The sequence below is a fragment of the Trachypithecus francoisi genome, unplaced genomic scaffold (assembly GCF_009764315.1).
Source record: "Trachypithecus francoisi isolate TF-2019V2 unplaced genomic scaffold, Tfra_2.0 Lachesis_group12, whole genome shotgun sequence".
Classification (NCBI taxonomy): domain Eukaryota; kingdom Metazoa; phylum Chordata; class Mammalia; order Primates; family Cercopithecidae; genus Trachypithecus; species Trachypithecus francoisi.
Genome location: NW_022681457.1, coordinates 92,183,601 through 92,202,158, shown reverse-complemented (window position 1 = coordinate 92,202,158; position 18,558 = coordinate 92,183,601). Strand labels below are relative to the sequence as shown.

The 18,558-nt window shown below is 43.8% G+C and overlaps 1 protein-coding gene across 6 annotated transcripts in view; it reads left to right on the top strand.

Annotated features, from left to right (window-relative positions):
• Positions 1-17,048, top strand: part of ZBTB8A (zinc finger and BTB domain containing 8A) — a 71,713-nt gene extending 54,665 nt beyond the window's left edge. For 5 of the 6 annotated variants that reach the window (XM_033227267.1, XM_033227270.1, XM_033227268.1 and 2 more), the window contains 3 exons: positions 4,933-5,756; positions 9,639-9,808; positions 15,171-17,048. In XM_033227267.1, the coding sequence (XP_033083158.1) occupies positions 4,934-5,756; positions 9,639-9,808; positions 15,171-15,503 (1,326 nt within the window). In that variant the 5' untranslated portion in view covers position 4,933 and the 3' untranslated portion in view covers positions 15,504-17,048. The remainder of the gene's footprint in view (positions 1-4,932; positions 5,757-9,638; positions 9,809-15,170) is intronic. The other variant, XM_033227273.1, reaches the window with a different exon arrangement.
• The last annotated feature ends 1,510 nt before the right edge of the window (positions 17,049-18,558 follow it).

The window sequence follows — 18,558 nt, the reverse complement described above, 5'->3', positions numbered from 1 at the left end:
TGTCGCCTAGGCTGGAGTGCAGTGTCGCAATCTCGGCTCACTGCAGCTTCTGCCTCTCAGGTTCAAGCGATTCTCCTGCCTCAGCCTCCTGAGTAGCTGGAATTACAGGCGCCCACCACCATACCCAGCTGATTTTTGTATTTTTAGTAGAGATGGGGCTTCATCATGTTGGTCAGGCTGGTCTAGAAATCCTGACGTCAAGTGATCCGCCCGCCTCAGCCTCCCAAAGTGCTGGGATTACAGGTGTGAGGCACTGCGCCCAGCCTGTTTGTTTGAGGTGCAGTCTTATTCTGTTGCCCAGACTGGAGTGCAGTGGCGCAATCTCTGCTCACTACAACCTCCACCTCCCAGGGTCAAGCAAATCTCCTACGTCACCCTTCTGAGTAGCTGGGATTACAGGTACGCTCCACCATGCCTGGCTGATTTTTTGGTACTTTTAGTAGAGATGGGGTTTCACCATGCTGGCCACACTGGTCTTGAACTCCTAACCTCAGGTCATCTGCCTGCCTTGGCCTCCCAAAGTGCTGGGATTATAGGCATGAGCCACCACGCTCGGCCTCTGTTTTTAAGATAGGAGATACTTGATATCATGTTTGTACAATATTTGCAATTACCCACTTTGTGGCCGGGCGCGGTGGCTCAAGCCTGTAATCCCAGCACTTTGGGAGGCTGAGACGGGTGGATCACCAGGTCAGGAGATCGAGACCATCCTGGCTAACATGGTGAAACCCCGTCTCTACTAAAAAAAAAATACAAAAAACTAGCTGGGCGAGGTGGTGGGCGCCTGTAGTCCCAGCTGCTCAGGAGGCTGAGGCAGGAGAATGGCATGAACCCGGGAGGTGGAGCTTGCAGTGAGCTGAGATCCGGCCACTGCACTCCAGCCTGGGCGACAGAGCGAGACTCCGTCTCAAAAAAAAAAAAAAAAAAAAAAAAATTACCCACTTTGTGTACAGAGGGGAATGATTTTGAATTCAGCTTAAGCACAGCTTATTTCTACCTGGCTTGGGTTCAGAGACCCACCCTTCCTGAGCAATGTCACATTTGCTTCTGCAAGGTGCCCTGAAGGCACTACCAGCCTGGGACCAATTTTCAGGTTGATTTCTCTTTTTTTAAACTTTATTTATTTATTTATTTATTTATTTATTTATTTTTATAGAGATGGGGATCTTACCATGTTGCGCAGGCTGATCTCGAACTCCTAGGCTCAAGCGATCTGTCCATCTCAGCCTCCCAAAGTGCTGGGATTACAGGCATGAGCCACTGTGCCCGGCCTATGTTAATTTTTCAGGTTGAGATTTCCCACACCAAGCAGGTAAAGTAAATCTGGTCTCCAGAATCTCACAAGGCAAACCACTGGGCTTCAGTATTTCACGTAGGGCCTTTTTTTCCATACCCAGGGCCCTGCAAAGACAAACTTTCTTTACCTTCTCATTGGACTTAGTCAGAATTTTTAGTTCCTTTTCACTAAGGTTGTGGTCCTCAGAGGGTTCTAACTTCCCAGCTGTCAGCTCTAATAGATCAGAGTTTGGTACTGGTAAGGACCTAGTCCCTTAGCCATTACTGGCCCACAGCTCAGGCTGTGCTGCCTCTGCTTAGCTGGCATCTAGGGATTTCTACATCTTTCTTGCAAGCTCAGCCACATCTTTAAAAAAACTTCAGCTGTATTTTATCCAGCATCTCTAGGGATTTGTGGCAGAAAAGTTTTCACCACTATTTTGCTGGAGCCAGAAATTTTTCTCCTCACTCTACCGGGCTAATTCCTGCTCACCTTTGAGGTCTCAGTTTAAATGTTACTTCTAAAGAGGTATCCCCAACCTTCTCCATCTCAGTCTAAGCTAGGATACTACTCATAGCCCCTTTGTACTACTCATAGCACCTTCTTGCTTTCTTAGCACTTAACTTGTCATTGTAACTTCATACAAGTCTTTGTTGAATTTAATTAAATTTAACTCTCTCTCTATATATACACACACACATATATATATACACACATATATATATGGAATCTCACTCTGTCGCCCAGGCTGGAGTGCAGTGGTGCAATCTCGGCTCACTGCAACCTCCACTTCCTGGGTTCAAGCGATTCTCCTGCCTCAGCCTCTCAAGTAACTGGGATTACAGGTGTGCACCACGATGCCCAACTAATTATTTTTTTTTTGTATTTTTAGTAGAAATTGGGGTTTCACCATGTTGGCCAGGCCGGTCTTGAACTCCTGACCTCAAGTGATCCACCTGCCTCAGCCTTCCAAAGTGCTGGTATTACAGGTGTGAGCCACCACTCCCGGCCTAATTTAACTTTTTTAGAGACAGAGTCTTGTGGCCCAGGCTGGTGTGCAGTGTGTGTTGTGATCATGGCTCACTGCAGCCTCCACCCCCTGGACTCAAGTGATCCTCCTGCCTCAGCCTCCTAAATAGCTAGGACTACAGGTGCTCTTCATCACACCTGGCTAATTAAAAGATATCTATCTATCTATATATATTTTTTTTTGTAGAGATAGGGTCTTGCTATGTTGAATAGCCTATTCTCTCACTCCTGGGCTCAAGCTGTCCTCCTGCCTCCGTCTCCGAAAGTGCTGGGATTACAGGCATGAGCTACCACCCTGGGCTGGAGTCTTTGTTTAATGTCTGATAACCCTTTTAGATTAAAAACAACATGAAGGCAAAAATCAAATGTGTTGGCTCAACATATAGTAAAAGGCCTGATTTATTGAACATGCTCATGCCTGTAATCCTAGTATTTTGGAAGGCTGAGGCCAGAGGATCTTTTGAGCCTAGGAGTTCAAGACCAGCTTGGGCAACATAGTGAGACTTCATCTCTATATTTAAAAAATGGAAGAAGGCTGGGCATGGTGGCTCACGCCTGTAATCCCAGCACTTTGGGAGGCCAAGGCAGGTGGATCACGAGGTCAGGAGTTCAAGACCAGCCTGGCCAAGATGGTGAAACCCCATCTCTACTAAAAATACAAAAATTAGCTGGGCACGATTGTGGGCGCAATGGTGGGTGCCTGTAATCCCAGCTACTCGGGAGGCTCAGGCAGGATAATCGCTTGAACCTGGGAGGTGGAGGTTGCAGTAAGCTGAGATCGCGCCACTGCACTCTAGCCTGGGTTACAGAGCAAGACTCTGTCTCAAAAAAAAAAAAAAGAAGCTCAATAAATTTTGCTAATAAAACAAGTAATTTTCTAAAAAATCTAGTAACAGTCTCGGTTTTTTTTTTGTTTTGTTTTTTGTTTTTGTTTTTGTCTGAGACAGAGCCTTGCTCTGTTGCCAGGCTGGGGTGCAGTGCTGTGACCTCAGCTCACTGCAACCTCCACCTCCCAGGTTCAAGCGATTCTCCTGCCTCAGCCTCCTGAGCAGCTGGGACTACAGGCATGCACCACCACGCCCAGCTAATTTTCGTATTTTTAGTAGAGACGGGGTTTCATCATGTTGGCCAGGATGATCTTTGGCTCTTGACCTTGTGATCTGCCCACCTCAGCCTCCCAGAGTGCTGGGATTACAGACATAAGCCACCGCGCCCAGGCAATAACAGTCTAGTATTTTTTTTTTTTTTTTTGAGACGGAGTCGCGCTCTGTTGCCAGGGCTGGAGTGCAGTGGCCGGATCTCAGCTCACTGCAAGCTCCGCCTCCCGGGTTCACGCCATTCTCCTGCCTCAGCTTCCCGAGTAGCTGGGACTACAGGCGCCCGCCACGTCGCCCGGCTAGTTTTTTGTATTTTTTAGTAGAGACGGGGTTTCACAGTGTTAGCCAGGATGGTCTCGATCTCCTGACCTCATGATCCGCCCGTCTCGGCCTCCCAAAGTGCTAGGATTACAGGCTTGAGCCACCGTGCCCGGCAAACAGCCTAGTATTAAGTGATGTGTTGAAACCTATTATCTTCTGTGTCTTGGCAATTATATTCTCCAACAAGAAAGAGTTCTTAATGGAATAAAAGAGGCTTCTGATTATTATTTTAGTTGACTCACCTTAGAAAAGGATTGTTCACGGCCGGGCGCAGTGGCTCAAGCCTGTAATCCCAGCACTTTGGGAGGCCGAGACGGGTGGATCACGAGGTCAGGAGATCGAGACCATCCTGGATAACACGGTGAAACCCCGTCTCTACTAAAAAAATACAAAAAATTAGCCGGGCGATGTGGCGGGCGCCTGTAGTCCCAGCTACTCGGGAGGCTGAGGCGAGAGAATGGCGTAAACCCGGGAGGCGGAGCTTGCAGTGAGCTGAGATCCAGCCACTGCACTCCAGCCTGGGCGACAGAGCAAGACTCTGTCTCAAAAAAAAGAAAAGAAAAGGATTGTTCACTTTGGGAGGCTGAGGCAGGAGGATTGCTTGAGTCCAGGAGTTAGAGACCAGCTGGGATAATGTAGCGACACCTTAATTCTATTAAAAAAAAAAATAGCCAGGCATGGTGGTGCACACCTGTAGTCCCAGCTACTTGGAGGCTGAGGTAGGAGGATCACTTGAAACCAGGAGTTTAAGGTTGCAGTGAGCGTTTTTTATTTGTTTGTTTTTTGGGTATTTGTTTGTTTTTTGAGATAGAGTCTTGCTCTGTGGCCCAGGCTCGAGTGCAGTGGTGCAATCTTGGTTCGCTGCAACCTCTGCCTCCCAGGTTCAAGCAATTCGTCTGCCTCAGCCTCCCAAGTAGCTGGGATTACAGGCACCCACCACCACACCCAGCTAATTTTTATATTTTTGGTAGAGACAGGGTTTTACCATGTTGTCCAGGCTGACTTCGAACTCCTGACCTCAGGTGATCCCCCTGCCTCAGCCTCCCAAAGTGCTGGGCTTACAGGAGTGAGCCACTGTGCCTAGCCACAGTGAGCTTTGATCACACCACTGCACTGCAGCCTGGGCAACAGAGCAAGATCCTGTCTCAAAACAAAATAAAATAATTGTAATGTAGGTTTTGGTAACCACACATGTCTTTTCCTCTTCAGAATGGAGATCTCCTCTCATCAGTCTCACCTCCTGCAGCAACTGAACGAGCAGCGCAGGCAAGATGTATTTTGTGACTGCAGTATTCTAGTTGAAGGGAAGGTCTTCAAAGCACATCGAAATGTATTATTTGCTAGTAGCGGCTACTTTAAAATGCTTCTTTCTCAGAATTCAAAGGAGACAAGTCAGCCAACCACAGCTACATTTCAGGCTTTCTCCCCTGACACTTTTACAGTTATCTTGGACTTCGTATATTCTGGCAAACTGTCTCTTACTGGTCAGAATGTTATAGAAGTGATGTCGGCTGCTAGCTTCCTTCAGATGACTGATGTCATAAGTGTATGTAAGACTTTTATTAAATCTTCCTTAGACATTAGTGAGAAAGAAAAAGATCGCTATTTCAGTCTCTCAGATAAAGATGCCAATTCTAATGGTGTAGAACGTTCCTCTTTTTATAGTGGTGGCTGGCAAGAAGGAAGCAGTTCTCCACGTTCTCACCTAAGCCCAGAGCAAGGAACAGGTATAATAAGTGGAAAATCTTGGAATAAGTATAATTTTCATCCAGCCTCCCAGAAGAATACTCAACAACCCTTGGCCAAGCATGAACCAAGGAAAGAGTCCATTAAAAAGACCAAACATTTGAGATTGTCACAGCCTTCTGAAGTTACTCATTATGAGTCAAGCAAACGAGAAGCACGAACATCTAATTCTTCCAGCCATGTTTCCCAGTCTGAAGAACAAGCACAAATTGATGCTGAAATGGACTCTCCTCCTGTTGGCTATCAGTACGGTCAAGGATCTGATGTCACATCCAAAAGTTTTCCAGGTACCCAAGAAGAGCATAAGTCCCCTCATCCAGGTTCTAAAGTGCTATATAAATCGGTCTTCTGTCAAAACACCCTTAGTTTCAGGTGCTCTAAGCAGTTGAAGCAAGTGATTTTTTTCAAAAGTTCTATTTCTGTAATGAAATTTATTTAGTAAGGACAGGCGTGGTGGCTCACGCTTGTGATTCCAGCAGTTTGGGAGGCTGAGGTGGGCAGATCACCTGAGGTCAGGAGTTCAAGACCAGCCTGGTCAACATGGCAAAACTCCGTCTCTACTAAAAGTACAAAAAAATTAGCGGGACATGGTGGTATGTACCTGTAATCCCAGCTATTCAGGAGGCTGAGGCAGGAGAATCACCTGAACCCAGGAGGCGGACGTTGCAGGGAGCTGAGATTGCGCCACTGCACTCCAGCCTGGGTGACAGAGCGGGAGTCCTTCTCAAAAAACAAAAAAAATTAGCCAGGCATAGTGGTGCACACTTGTAGTCTCAGCTACTCAGGAGGCTGAGGCAGGAGAATCACCTGAGCCTGGGAGGCAGAGGTTGCAGTGAGCTGGGATTGCGCCACTGCACTCCATCCTGGGCAATAGAACGAGACTCTGTCTCAAAAAAAAAAATGAAGAAGAAATTTGTTTCATAAAACGTGGATTTAAATTTTTTCAAAATAATATTGAATAAATATAATGACAGTCAAAATAATAAGAGTACTAAGGGTCAAAACCCATGATTTTTCAAACCTGTATCTATGGGTGGTTAGATTACTCTTAAATGTTTAAAGCTCTTTTCTAAATAGTTCATTCTCTAAGACACATATTTTCACTTTTAAATAGTCTTTTTTTTCTGTGTATTTACTCAGAGGAATATTTAGCTTATTAAGATACAAACACAGGTTGGGCGCGGTGGCTCACGCCTGTAATCCAGCACTTTGGGAGGATGAGGCAGGCGGATCACAAAGTCAGGAGTTCAAGACCAGCCTTGCCAATATGGTGAAACCCCGTCTCTACTAAAAATACAAAGTAAATAAGCTGGGCGTGGCACATGCCTGTAATCCCAGCTACTCAGGAGGCTGAGGCAGGAAAATTGCTTGAACCCGGGAGGTGGAGGTTGTGGTAAGCCGAGATCACGGCACTGTACTCCAGCCTGGGTGACGGAGATTCCATCTCAAAAAAAAAAAAAAGATACAAATACATTGCTTTTTTTTTTTTCTTTTTTGAGACGGAATTTTGTTCTTGTTGCCCAGGCTGGAGTGCAATGCGCAATCTCGGCTCTTTGCAACCTCCGCCTCCCGGGTTCAAGCAATTCTCCTGCCTCAGCCTCCGAAGTAGCTGGGATTACAGGCATCTGCCACCATGCCCAGCTAATTTTTTGTATTTTTAGTAGAGACAGGGTTTCTGCATGTTTCCCAGGCTGGTCTTGAACTCCTGACCTCAGGTGATCTGGCCTCCTTGGCCTCTCAAAGTGCTGGGATTACAGGCATGAGCTGCTGCGCCCAACACATCATTTTTTTTTTTTAAGGAATGCCTGTAGTCCTAGCTACTGGGGAGGCTAAGGCAGAGCATCACTTGAGCCCAGGAGTTAAAAGACCAGCAGAGGAAACATAGAGCCCATCTCCCACCCAAAAAAGAACACCTCACATACAACCCATGACACTGATCCTGTAAGTCTACCGTGGACCAATGTATAACATGAGACACATCTCATTTTCATGATAATAGTAAAACGCAGAAAGATCATGTAAATTGACAGTTTCAGAATAATCCTCCCTCACTCTGGAAGTAGAGAATAGGGATAAGAAATGCATATCATACAATTTTCCCCCCAATTAATCAGTTAACAAATTTGCTTAATAGTTTCCATGTAAATTTAAAGGAAAATTATATTAAAATGAAACTCCTCAAGGTTGTAAGATATAGATTACATATTTATTTTATTTTATTTTATTTTGCTATTTTGTAGAGATGGTGGGTCTCATTATATTTCCCAGGCTGGTCTTGAACTCCTGGCCTAAAATGATCCTCCCACCTCAGTCTCCCAAAGTGCTGGGATTACAGGAATGAGCCACTGTGTCCAGCCTGATTTTTATTTTAGATAAGTTTCAAACATATACAAAAGTAAAAAGAAAATGGTATAATTAACCTCCATGCATCCATGACCTAGTCCCACAACCTCCAACTCATGGCCTGTCTCATGTCTGTATCCTTATCCCTAACCCACTCCCTTTATTACTTTTAAACCAATCTCAGACATCATATGTTTTCACTTGTAAATCGTTCAGAATGTGTCCTTAAAATAGTATAGAAAAAAACTACAATACTATTGTCATACCTAAATTGAACAATATTTTTTTTTTTTTTTTTTTGAGATAGGGTCTCACACTGTTGCCTACACTGGAGTGCAGTGGCGCAATCTTGGCTCACTGCAACTTTCACCTCCCGGGTTCAAGCGATTCTACCACCTAAGCCTCCCAAATCGCTGGGATTACAGGCATGCGCCACCACACCTGGCTAATTTTTTTATTTTTGGTAGAGATGGGGTTTTACCATGTTGGCCAAGCGGGTCTCAAGCCCCTGACCTCAAGTGATTTTCCTCCAAGAAAAAAGCTTAAATATTAAATACTTTTACTTTGAAATTGTGTACAGTTTTAAAATATAGTACTATTTTACATTTAAAATCTAATGACCCTACTGCATTAAATTAAAAAAAAAAAAAACATGGCGGGCCGGGCGCAGTGGCTTACGCCTGTAATCCCAGTAATTTGGGAGGTAGAGGCGGGCGGATCATGAGGTCAGGAGTTCGAGACCAGCCTGACCAACATGGTGAGACTCTGTCTCTACTAAAAACACAAAAATTAGCTAGTCGTTCTGGTGCGTGTCTATAATCCCAGCTACTCAAGAGACTGAGGCAAGAGAATTGCTTGAACCCAGGAGGCAGAGGTTGCAGTGAGTGGAGATTGTGTCTTGCACTCCAGCCTGGGCGACAGAGTGAAACTCCATCCCAAAAAAAAAAAAAAAAAAAAGCATGGCAGTCTGTATCAGTCTGAATTTACTCAACTTGCTTTTTTTTATTTTTTATTTATTTTTTTAGACAGAGTCTCGCTGTGTCGCCCAGGCTGGAGTGCAGTGGTGCCATCTCAGCTCACTGCAAGTTCCACCTCCTGGGTTCACACCATTCTCCTGCCTCAGCCTCCCTAGTAGGTGGGACTACAGGCGCCTGCCACCATGCCCGGCAAATTTTTTGTATTTTTTAGCAGAGATGGGGTTTCACTGTGTTAGCCAGGATGGTCTCAATCTCCTGATCTCATGATCTGCCCGCCTTGGCCTCCCAAAAGTGCTGGGATTACAGGCGTGAGCCACCATGCCCGGCCGAATTTACCCAACTTTCTAAATATATCAAATACTGAAGTTAAAGTTCTTTTTTTTTTTTTTTTTTTTTTTTTTTGAGACGGAGTCTCGCTCTGTGGCTGGGCTGGAGTGCAGTGGCCGGATCTCAGCTCACTGCAAGCTCCGCCTCCCGGGTTTACGCCATTCTCCTGCCTCAGCCTCCCGAGTAGCTGGGACTACAGGCGCCCGCCATGTCGTCCGGCTAGTTTTTTGTATTTTTTAGTAGAGACGGGGTTTCACCGTGTTAGCCAGGATGGTCTTGATCTCCTGACCTTGAAGTTAAAGTTCTATACTTAGAATTACATTGACAATCTAGTCTTAATAAAATTTCTTTCATCTGTTGTTTTTTGGGCTCACCAACTCTTTGTACATTCTTTTTATTTCATAATTTTTTTAAGTTTATTTTTTTCTTTCTTATTTCCAGTGGGGTTGGATTGGATTCTTTCTGTTATTAGAATTGTTGTTATGAACTTTGCAATGATTTAATCAAAGCATCTCTTGACAGATGATCTGCCCCGGATGCGATTCAAGTGCCCGTACTGCACACATGTGGTGAAGCGGAAGGCAGACCTAAAGCGCCACCTTCGCTGTCATACAGGAGAAAGGCCCTATCCATGTCAAGCCTGCGGAAAAAGATTTGGCAGACTAGACCATCTAAGTAGCCATTTTCGAACAGTATGTATGACTTTTTTCATCGTTTTACTAATTCTTTTTTGTTTTCTTTGTTTGTTTGTTTGTTTTGAGATGGAGTTTCGCTCTGTCACCCAAGCTAGAGTGTAGTGGCGCGATCTCGGCTCACTGCAACCTCTGCCTTCTGGGTTCACGCCATTCTCCTGCCTCAGCTTCCCTAGTAGCTGGGACTACAGGTGCCTGCCACCATGCCCAGCTAATTTCTTTCTTTTTTTTTTTTTTTTGTATTTTTAGTAGGGACAGGGTTTCACTGTGTTAGCTAAGATGGAGTTTTTGTTTTCTTGAGATGGAGTTTCACTCGTTGCCCAGGCAACAATCTCAGCTCACTGCAACCTCTGCCTCCAATTCTCAAGCAATTCTCCCGCCTCAGCCTCTTGAGTAGTTGGGATTACAGGGGTGTGCCACCACGCCCGGCTAATTTTTGTATTTTTAGTAGAGATGGGGTTTCACTACATTGGCCTGGCTGGTCTCGAACACCTGGCCTCAGGTGATTCACCTGTTTTAGCCTCCCAAAAGTGCTGGGATTACAGGCATGAGCCACCACGCTCGGCCTTGTTTTGTTTTGTTTTGTTTTTTTGAGACAGGGTCTCTCTCTATTGCCCAGGCTGGAGTGCAGTGGCACCATCTCAGCTCACTGCAGCCACAACTTCTCAGGCTCAAATTATCCTTCCTCCTCAGCCTCCTGAGTAGCTGGGACTACAGGCCTGCACCAACACACCAGGCTAATTTTTGTATTTTTGTATTTTTTGTAGAGATGAGATTTCATCATGTTGCCCAGGCTGGTCTTAAACTCCTGGGGTCAAGTGATCCACCTGCCTCGGCCTCCCAAAATGCTAGGGTTACAGGCATGAGCCCTCGCACCTGACCCATCATTTTACTTCTTAAGAAATATGTACATTTGGCCAGGCGCAGTGGCTCACACCAGTAATCCCAGCACTTTGGGAGGCCAAGGCGGGCAGATGGCTTGAGGCCAGTTCAGTTCAAGACCAGCCTGGCTAAAATGGTGAAACCCCATCCACCAAAAATACAAAAATTAGTGCAGTGTGGTAGCTCACACCTGTAATCCCAGCTACTCAGGAGGCTGAGGCACAAGAATTGCCTGAACCCGGGAAGTGGAGGTTACAGTGAGCTAAGATCAAGCCACTGCACTCCAGCCTGGATGACACAGTGAGACTCTGTGTAAAAAAAAAAAAAAAAAAAAAAAAAAAAAAAAAGTGCATTTATGGGCTTTAGGATCACCTCATTTGCTGAGGGAAATATTTTCACACAACTCTACCATATTTAAAATTCCTCCAACTTAGTGTTTTTACTTTGCACATAAAGCATAATTATATATATTGATTTTTATTGTCCTTTTAGACCTTGAAGTGGGGTATATTCTTTTCATGGTAATTTTATATTTCCGTTTTAATTCACTTAGTCTAACATGTTTTTATATACCGGTCTGTTCAGAGCCAAAGATCATGTAAACTGTGTAAATGTTTTAAGTGTCTAGGTCAGAATCACCACTGCAGATACTCAGCATCTACCAGTGATTACTGAATCCTTGTCTGGAAGGATCTCAGTCTAGTTGCTGCTGTCCAACCAAAGAGGGTCTTCACTACACCTGCTTTCTTTCTTTCTTTCTTTTTTTTTTGGAGACAGAGTCTTGCTCTGTTGCCCAGGCTGGAATGTAATGGCGTAATCTTGGCCCACTGCAACCTCTGCCTCCCAGGTTCAAGCAGTTCTTCTGCCTCAGCCTCCCAAGTAGCTGGGACTACAGGTGCCCACCTAGTTTTTGTATTTTTAGTAGACATGGGGTTTCACCATGTTGGCCAGGCTGGTCTTGAATTCCTGACCTCGAGTGATCCATCCACCTCGGCCTCCCAAAGTACTGGGATTACAGGCGGAGCCACCACACCTGCTGGTCTTATATTTTTAGATATCAGATGGTCTCAGGAATTTGTATTGGTTTATTATGTCTGGATCCACAATTATTATTCTTTTTGATACTCAAATTTTCAGTTTTATCCATTGAACAGTCTCTACCTTGACACTGGCTCTTGTCTCCTTTTGTCACAACTCCATTAAATTTTGAAAGTGTCCTTGTTCTCTGACTCCAAAAGAGGCCAAGACTCACTTTGTACTTTCCCTACGACAGAGCTGGAACCAGCCATTTCTCAATCCATTTCCTTTAATGGAAAGTGAAATTAGAGCTCAAAGTCTGGGCAGTCATTGTTATGGAGGTGTCATTTCTTTTACACTATTTCAGTGGATAGAGTTAGAAGATATATATTTTGGAGGGATGGACATGAATCTGTATCAGAGCTTGTAACAAAAACAGTACCACATTTGATACCCATAGTTTTTTGTTTTGTTTTGTTTTTGAGACAGTCTCGCTCTGTCATCCAGGCTGGAGTACAGTGGCATGATCTCGGCTCACCACAACCTCCACCTACTGGGTTCAAGAGATTCTCCTGCCTTGGCCTCCCGAGTAGCTGGGATTACAAGCACACGCCACCATACCCAGCTACTTTTTTTTTTTTTATTTTTAGTAGAGACAGTGTTTTACCATGTTGGCCAGGCTGGTCTTGAACTCCTGGCCTCAAGTGATCCACCCACCTCCACCTCCCAAAGTGCTGGGATTACAGGTGTGAGCCACCATGCCCAATCTAGTACACATAATATTACTATCTCAGGAGAAATCAGGATTCATTCAAATTGTGTACTTTCAGTGTTTACTGATTAATATGTCAACAGCTATGCACAGGATAATAACTGTACTAGTGGTAGTTACATACGTTTTCCTACGTATTTTACCAGACTATATTAGCTTGCTTGGATTTTTTTTTTTTTTTTTTTTTTTGAGATGGAGTCTCACTCTGTCATCTAAGCTGGAGTACAGTGGCGTGCACGATCTCAGCTTACTGCAACCTCTGCCTCCCAGGCTCAAGTGATTCTCCTTCCTCAGCCTCCTGCATAGCTGGGATTACAGACATGTGCCACCATGCCCAGCTAATTTTTGTATTTTTTTTTTTTTGTAAAGATGGAGTTTTACCATGTTGGCCAGGCTGGTCTCGAACTCCTGACCTCAAGTGATCCAACCACCTTGGCCTCCCAAGTGCTGGGATTACAGGTGTGGACCACCGTGTCCAGCTTCTTGGATATTTTTACTGTGTTTGGTGGCCTACTTCTACACTGTCCTGACTTTATTTATTTATTTATTTATTTTTGAGATGGAGTCTTGCTCTGTCGCCCAGGCTGGAGCGCAGTGGTGCGATCTCAGCTCACTGCAAGTTCCACCTCCCAGGTTAAGGCCACTCTCCTGCCTCAGCCTCCCGAGTAGCTGGTACTACAGGCACCCGCCACCAGGCCTGGCTAATTGGTTTTTTTTTTTTTTGTATTTTTAATAGAGACGGGGTTTCACCGTGTTAGCCAGGATGGTCTCGATCTCTTGACCTCAAGCGACCCGTCCACCTCGGCCTCCCAAAGTGCTGGGATTACAGGCGTGAGCCACCGTGCCCGGCCTATACAATTAATTTTTATGATTTTTAGATTAGAACCCATAATCTACTGTTCTGACAGCTGTTGAACAAAGTTGTTTATTACTAATTATAATACCTAATTATTCCTCAACTACAACTGTTTACCAAAGCATTTCACACGTTAACTCATTTGGTCCTCATGTTAGCCCTGTGAGTGATATTCCCATTAGCCATAGGAAGCAAGCAAAGATAATACTAGGCTGATACGTAGAAGCAGCACCATAGTAGTTGTTTATGACGAGTGTCCAGTAGAATTAGTCAGGTTTCTCATCTGTCTGGGTGGTGCCCATATCTTACCAGTTAAATATTTTAACTGTTACCCTAAAGCAGGTTTATATAATGTTTTAAATTACTTGCTCCGGCCGGGCGCGGTGGCTCAAGCCTGTAATCCCAGCACTTTGGGAGGTCGAGACGGGCGGATCACGAGGTCAGGAGATCGAGACCATCCTGGCTAACACGGTGAAACCCCGTCTCTACTAAAAAATACAAAAAAATTAGCCGGGCGAGGTGGCGGACGCCTGTAGTCCCAGCTACTCGGGAGGCTGAGGCAGGAGAATGGCGTGAACCCGGGAGGCGGAGCTTGCAGTGAGCTGAGATCTGGCCACAGCACTCCAGCCTGGGCGGCAGAGCGAGACTCCGTCTCAAAAAAAAAAAAAAAAAAAAAAAAAAAAATTACTTGCTCCAAGATACATGGTTAATAAGTGATGAAGATAGTAAATGACTAGAACCCCAAGCCTTCCAATCCCTGTGTGGTCCTCTCTCCACCAGATCTTTTATTAATAAAAATGGCAAGTACTCCTTCTATCTAAAATATTGATACATTTAAATTTTTACAATATTTATCTTTCTCTAGTAAAATAACAAAAAATTAATACACAAAACAAGAGAGATTCCACCCCCACCACCACCTCAAATTAAGATATGTTCAGACTGGACAACATAGCAAGACCCTTTCTCTAAAAAATTTTTTTTTTTGTTTTAACTAGCCAGGTGTGGTGGCATGCATCTGTAATCCCAGCTCCTTGGTAGGTTGGGATGGGAGGATTGCTTGAGCCTGGGAGGTTGAGGCTGCAGTGAGCCATGGTCACCACTACACCCCAGCCTGGGTGACAGAGGGAGACCCTATCTTAAAAATAAAAAGTATGCTGGACACAGTGGCTCACGCCTATAATCCCAGCACTGTGGGCATCCGAGGCAGACGGATGACAAGATCAGGAGTTCAAGACCAGCCTGACCAACAGCCAGACCAAGACCAGCCTGACCAACATGACCTATCTCTACTAAAAATACAAAAATTAGCTGGGCATGGTGGCGTGTGCCTGTAATACCAGCTACTCAGGAGGCTGAAGCAAGAGAATTGCTTGAACCCGGGAGGCGGAAGTTGTAGCGAGCTGACATTGCGCCACTGCACTCCAGCGTGGGCAACAGAGTGAGACTCTGTCTCAAAAATAAATAAATAATAAAAATAAATAAATAAATAAATAAGTGCATGGTGCATGTAAGTGTTTGCAATTATTATTATCATAGGAAGTATCCTGTTGTTAGTTCAGATACCCAAATGCTATTGGATTAAGGGATAAGTGAAATTATTATGTAATATTAATAATAAAAAACATGATAGCCACTATTTAGAGAAAGCTGATGTTTAATATTTCTGTGACATCAATTTGCCACTAAAACCCTTGATCTTTTTCTAATAATAGATGTTAATTTGAGTTTAATGCATGGCTTTGAACATCTTAAGTTTATGAACTGGTACCTAAAATATCAAACTGTCCTGCTTTTGAAAAATCACTTTTATCACTATTTAAATCTCTACACAGATTCACCAGGCATGTAAACTCATCTGCAGAAAATGTAAACGTCATGTGACAGATCTAACAGGGCAAGTGGTACAGGAGGGAACCAGGCGCTACAGACTGTGTAATGAGTGTCTTGCAGAATTTGGCATAGACAGCCTCCCCATTGACTTGGAAGCTGAACAACATCTTATGTCCCCATCAGATGGAGATAAGGATTCCAGATGGCACTTGAGTGAAGATGAGAATAGATCCTATGTGGAGATTGTAGAAGATGGGTCTGCTGATCTGGTCATCCAACAGGTTGATGATAGTGAAGAAGAAGAAGAAAAAGAAATTAAGCCCAACATTAGGTAGCTGTAATGTGAAACAACAGAGCTGGCATGTCTGCAATTTACATTGACTTCCTGTATCTCTCTCTTTCTGTGGTCGGAGTCTAGTTAACAAATTTATCATACTGACTTTAAAGAAATGATCTGATATAACTTGCATGCTTTCTGAACAGGCCATTGTATCCATTCTGAACTTTGTTGCCCTAAAATGTGTTGCTGCACTGGAAAGAAAGAACTAGCTTGAGTTGGCATGATGGATGAACAATTATCCTCTTACTTTCATTACAATCCTCTTACTTTATTACAGAGATACCCTTTTTCTTTTAATATTGGAAGATCTACTTAGCAAACTTTTTTCAAAGAAAATACTTTAAATAAATTCATCACATCCAAACTTTAAGACAATTTCAAGGTGTTTCAAAAACACATATACAACCAATGTTTAATATCACAGGAAACCAGTTAAGAGCACATTTAAGGATCTGGCAACCCACCTGACTAGACAAATTAGTCTTTGTATTAATTTGAGATCTGAAACAATCTGTCATTACTCTGATATCCTGAACGTTTAAGGTGGAAGAAGACTAAAATGTTTGAAATCATTCATATTGACATTTTTATCATTAGGTTAAAATTACTCTCAGTATTGTTAAAAACAAAACAAACAAACAACAAAAAAAAATGAAAGTAGAGGCTGACCAAAGATTAAATGCAGATATTTTCTTAAAGCAGGAAACTAATGTTGCCTAAAAGTCAAGGCAGTTTGTGAAGACGATCTGTCAATATGGTTATCCATCTCTCTAAAGAAAAACAGGCCAGGCACGGTGGCTCACGCCTATAATCCCAGTACTTTGAGAGGCCAAGGCAGGCGTATCACCTGAGGTCAGGAGTTTAAAACCAGCCTGGCCAACATGGTGAAACCTCATCTCTACTAAAAAATACAAAATTAGCCAGGCATGGTGGCGCATGCCTATAATCCCAGCTACTCGGGAGGCTGAGGCAGGAGAATTGCTTGAACCTGGGAGGCAGAGGTTGCAGTGAGCCAAGATCATACCATTGCATTCCAGCCTGGGCAACAAGAGAGAAACCCCCTCCCAAAAAAAAAAGGAAAATAAACTAGGAGATTCTTACCATATTTGAGTGATTTCTAATATTATGTAGTGCTATATTACTTATACAGTACTCTCTCACATATTTTCTCAATCAGTGAGGTGGATACTATCCGATTTACAAATGAGGAAATTAAGATCAGAAAGTTTGAGAGAGAAAGCTGATGACTGGACAGGGTCTGATTTTAAACAATTCTCTTTCAACATTCTCTCACTGTATGTCTCCTGAAATGGCAAAGAATAGAAGTCAAACCTTACCAGTTGGCAGTAATTATAAAAATAAGCCAATCAGAATTAGAAAGTATGAAAGGAGGAATTGAATCATTTTCAACAACATATAATATCTTGATCTAGAGATTTTCAAATAGTGCTAAGTAATGTCCCTACAGTACCTATTGGTATGTTTTTATGTCAAGTTATTTATATGTAAATTTAAAATATAAAACTATTTGAACAAATTATTTAAGTACGTTGAACATTTTTGCTTCTCGTTTATATGATATTTTCAAGACAAATTTTCTCCTAATATACAAAGTTTAAACTTCTCCCCTTTGGGCTGGGCACGGTGGCTCACACCTGTAATCCCAGCACTTTGGGAGGCTGAGGCGGGTGGATCTCCTGAGGTTGGGAGTTTGAGACCAGGCTGACCAACACAGAGAAACCCCATCTCTACTAAAAATACAAAATTAGTCCGACGTGGTGGTGCATGCCTGTAATCCCAGCTACTCGGAAGGCTGAGGCAGGAGAATCACTTGAACCCAGGAGGCAGAGGTTGCGGTGGACTGAGATTGTGCCGTTGCACTCCAGCCTGGGCAGCAAGCGTGAAACTCTGTCACAAAAAACAAAAAACAGAAAACAAAAAAACCAAAAAACTTCTCCCCTGCCTAAATTATGAAACATTCCAAAATTACAGCTAAATTAGAGAAGCATTGTTTTAGTTCTAAAGGTAAAATCTAAATATCTGAAGTAAAGAGCTGAACTTCATAAAGGCCTCTTCTGCAAGTTATCACAGTGAAGCTTGATAGAATTTCATTGTATATGGAGAGGCACCATCTATTTTACTGTATTTTTAAATGCCTTTCTTTTTTTTTGAGACGGAGTCTCGCTCTGTCGCCCAGGCTGGACTGCAGTGGCCGGATCTCAGCTCACTGCAATCTCCGCCGGCCGGCTTACGCCATTCTCCTGCCGCGGCCTCCCGAGTAGCTGGGACTACAGGCGCCCACCACCTCGCCCGGCTAGCTTTTTGTATTTTTTGGTAGAGACGGGGTTTCACCGTGTTAGCCAGGATGGTCTCGATCTCCTGACCTCGTGATCCGCCCGTCTCAGCCTCCCAAATTGCTGGGATTACAGGCTTGAGCCACTGCGCCCGGCCTTAAATGCCATTTTTAAATGACATACCTCAAAATGATACTTTTTATGTTATTATTTTCTCTTATTCTTTCATTAATTATTGTCCTTGATACCGATTTCTAGGCTAAATTGGTTACTTTCTTTTAAAAATTTTAAAAATAGATGAATAACCATTTGTTTCATGGTACTTAATTGAGACTTTTTCAAGATTCCCTTGATGGCACATTTCCAGTTGCTTCAAGACTGGATGATATGCATTCAGTTCTCTGTTCTCCCAACATGGCTGTTCCTAAATCAGGATTCTGGTTTTTTTTTGAGACGGAGTCTCGCTCTGTTGCCCAAGCTGGAGTGCAGTGGCGTGATCTCGGCTCACCTCAACCTCTGCCTCTTGGGTTCAAATGATTCTCCTGCCTCAGCCTCCTGAGTAGCTGGAACTACAGGCACGTGCCACCATGTCGGGCTAATTTTTGTATTTTTAGTAGAGATGGGGGTTTCACTATGTTGGCCAGGCTGGTCTCGAACTCCTGACCTCGTGATCCACCCTCTCCTCAGCCTCCCAAAGTGCTGGGATTACAGGCGTGAGCCACCACGCCCAGCCTAAATCAGGATTCTTAACAATTA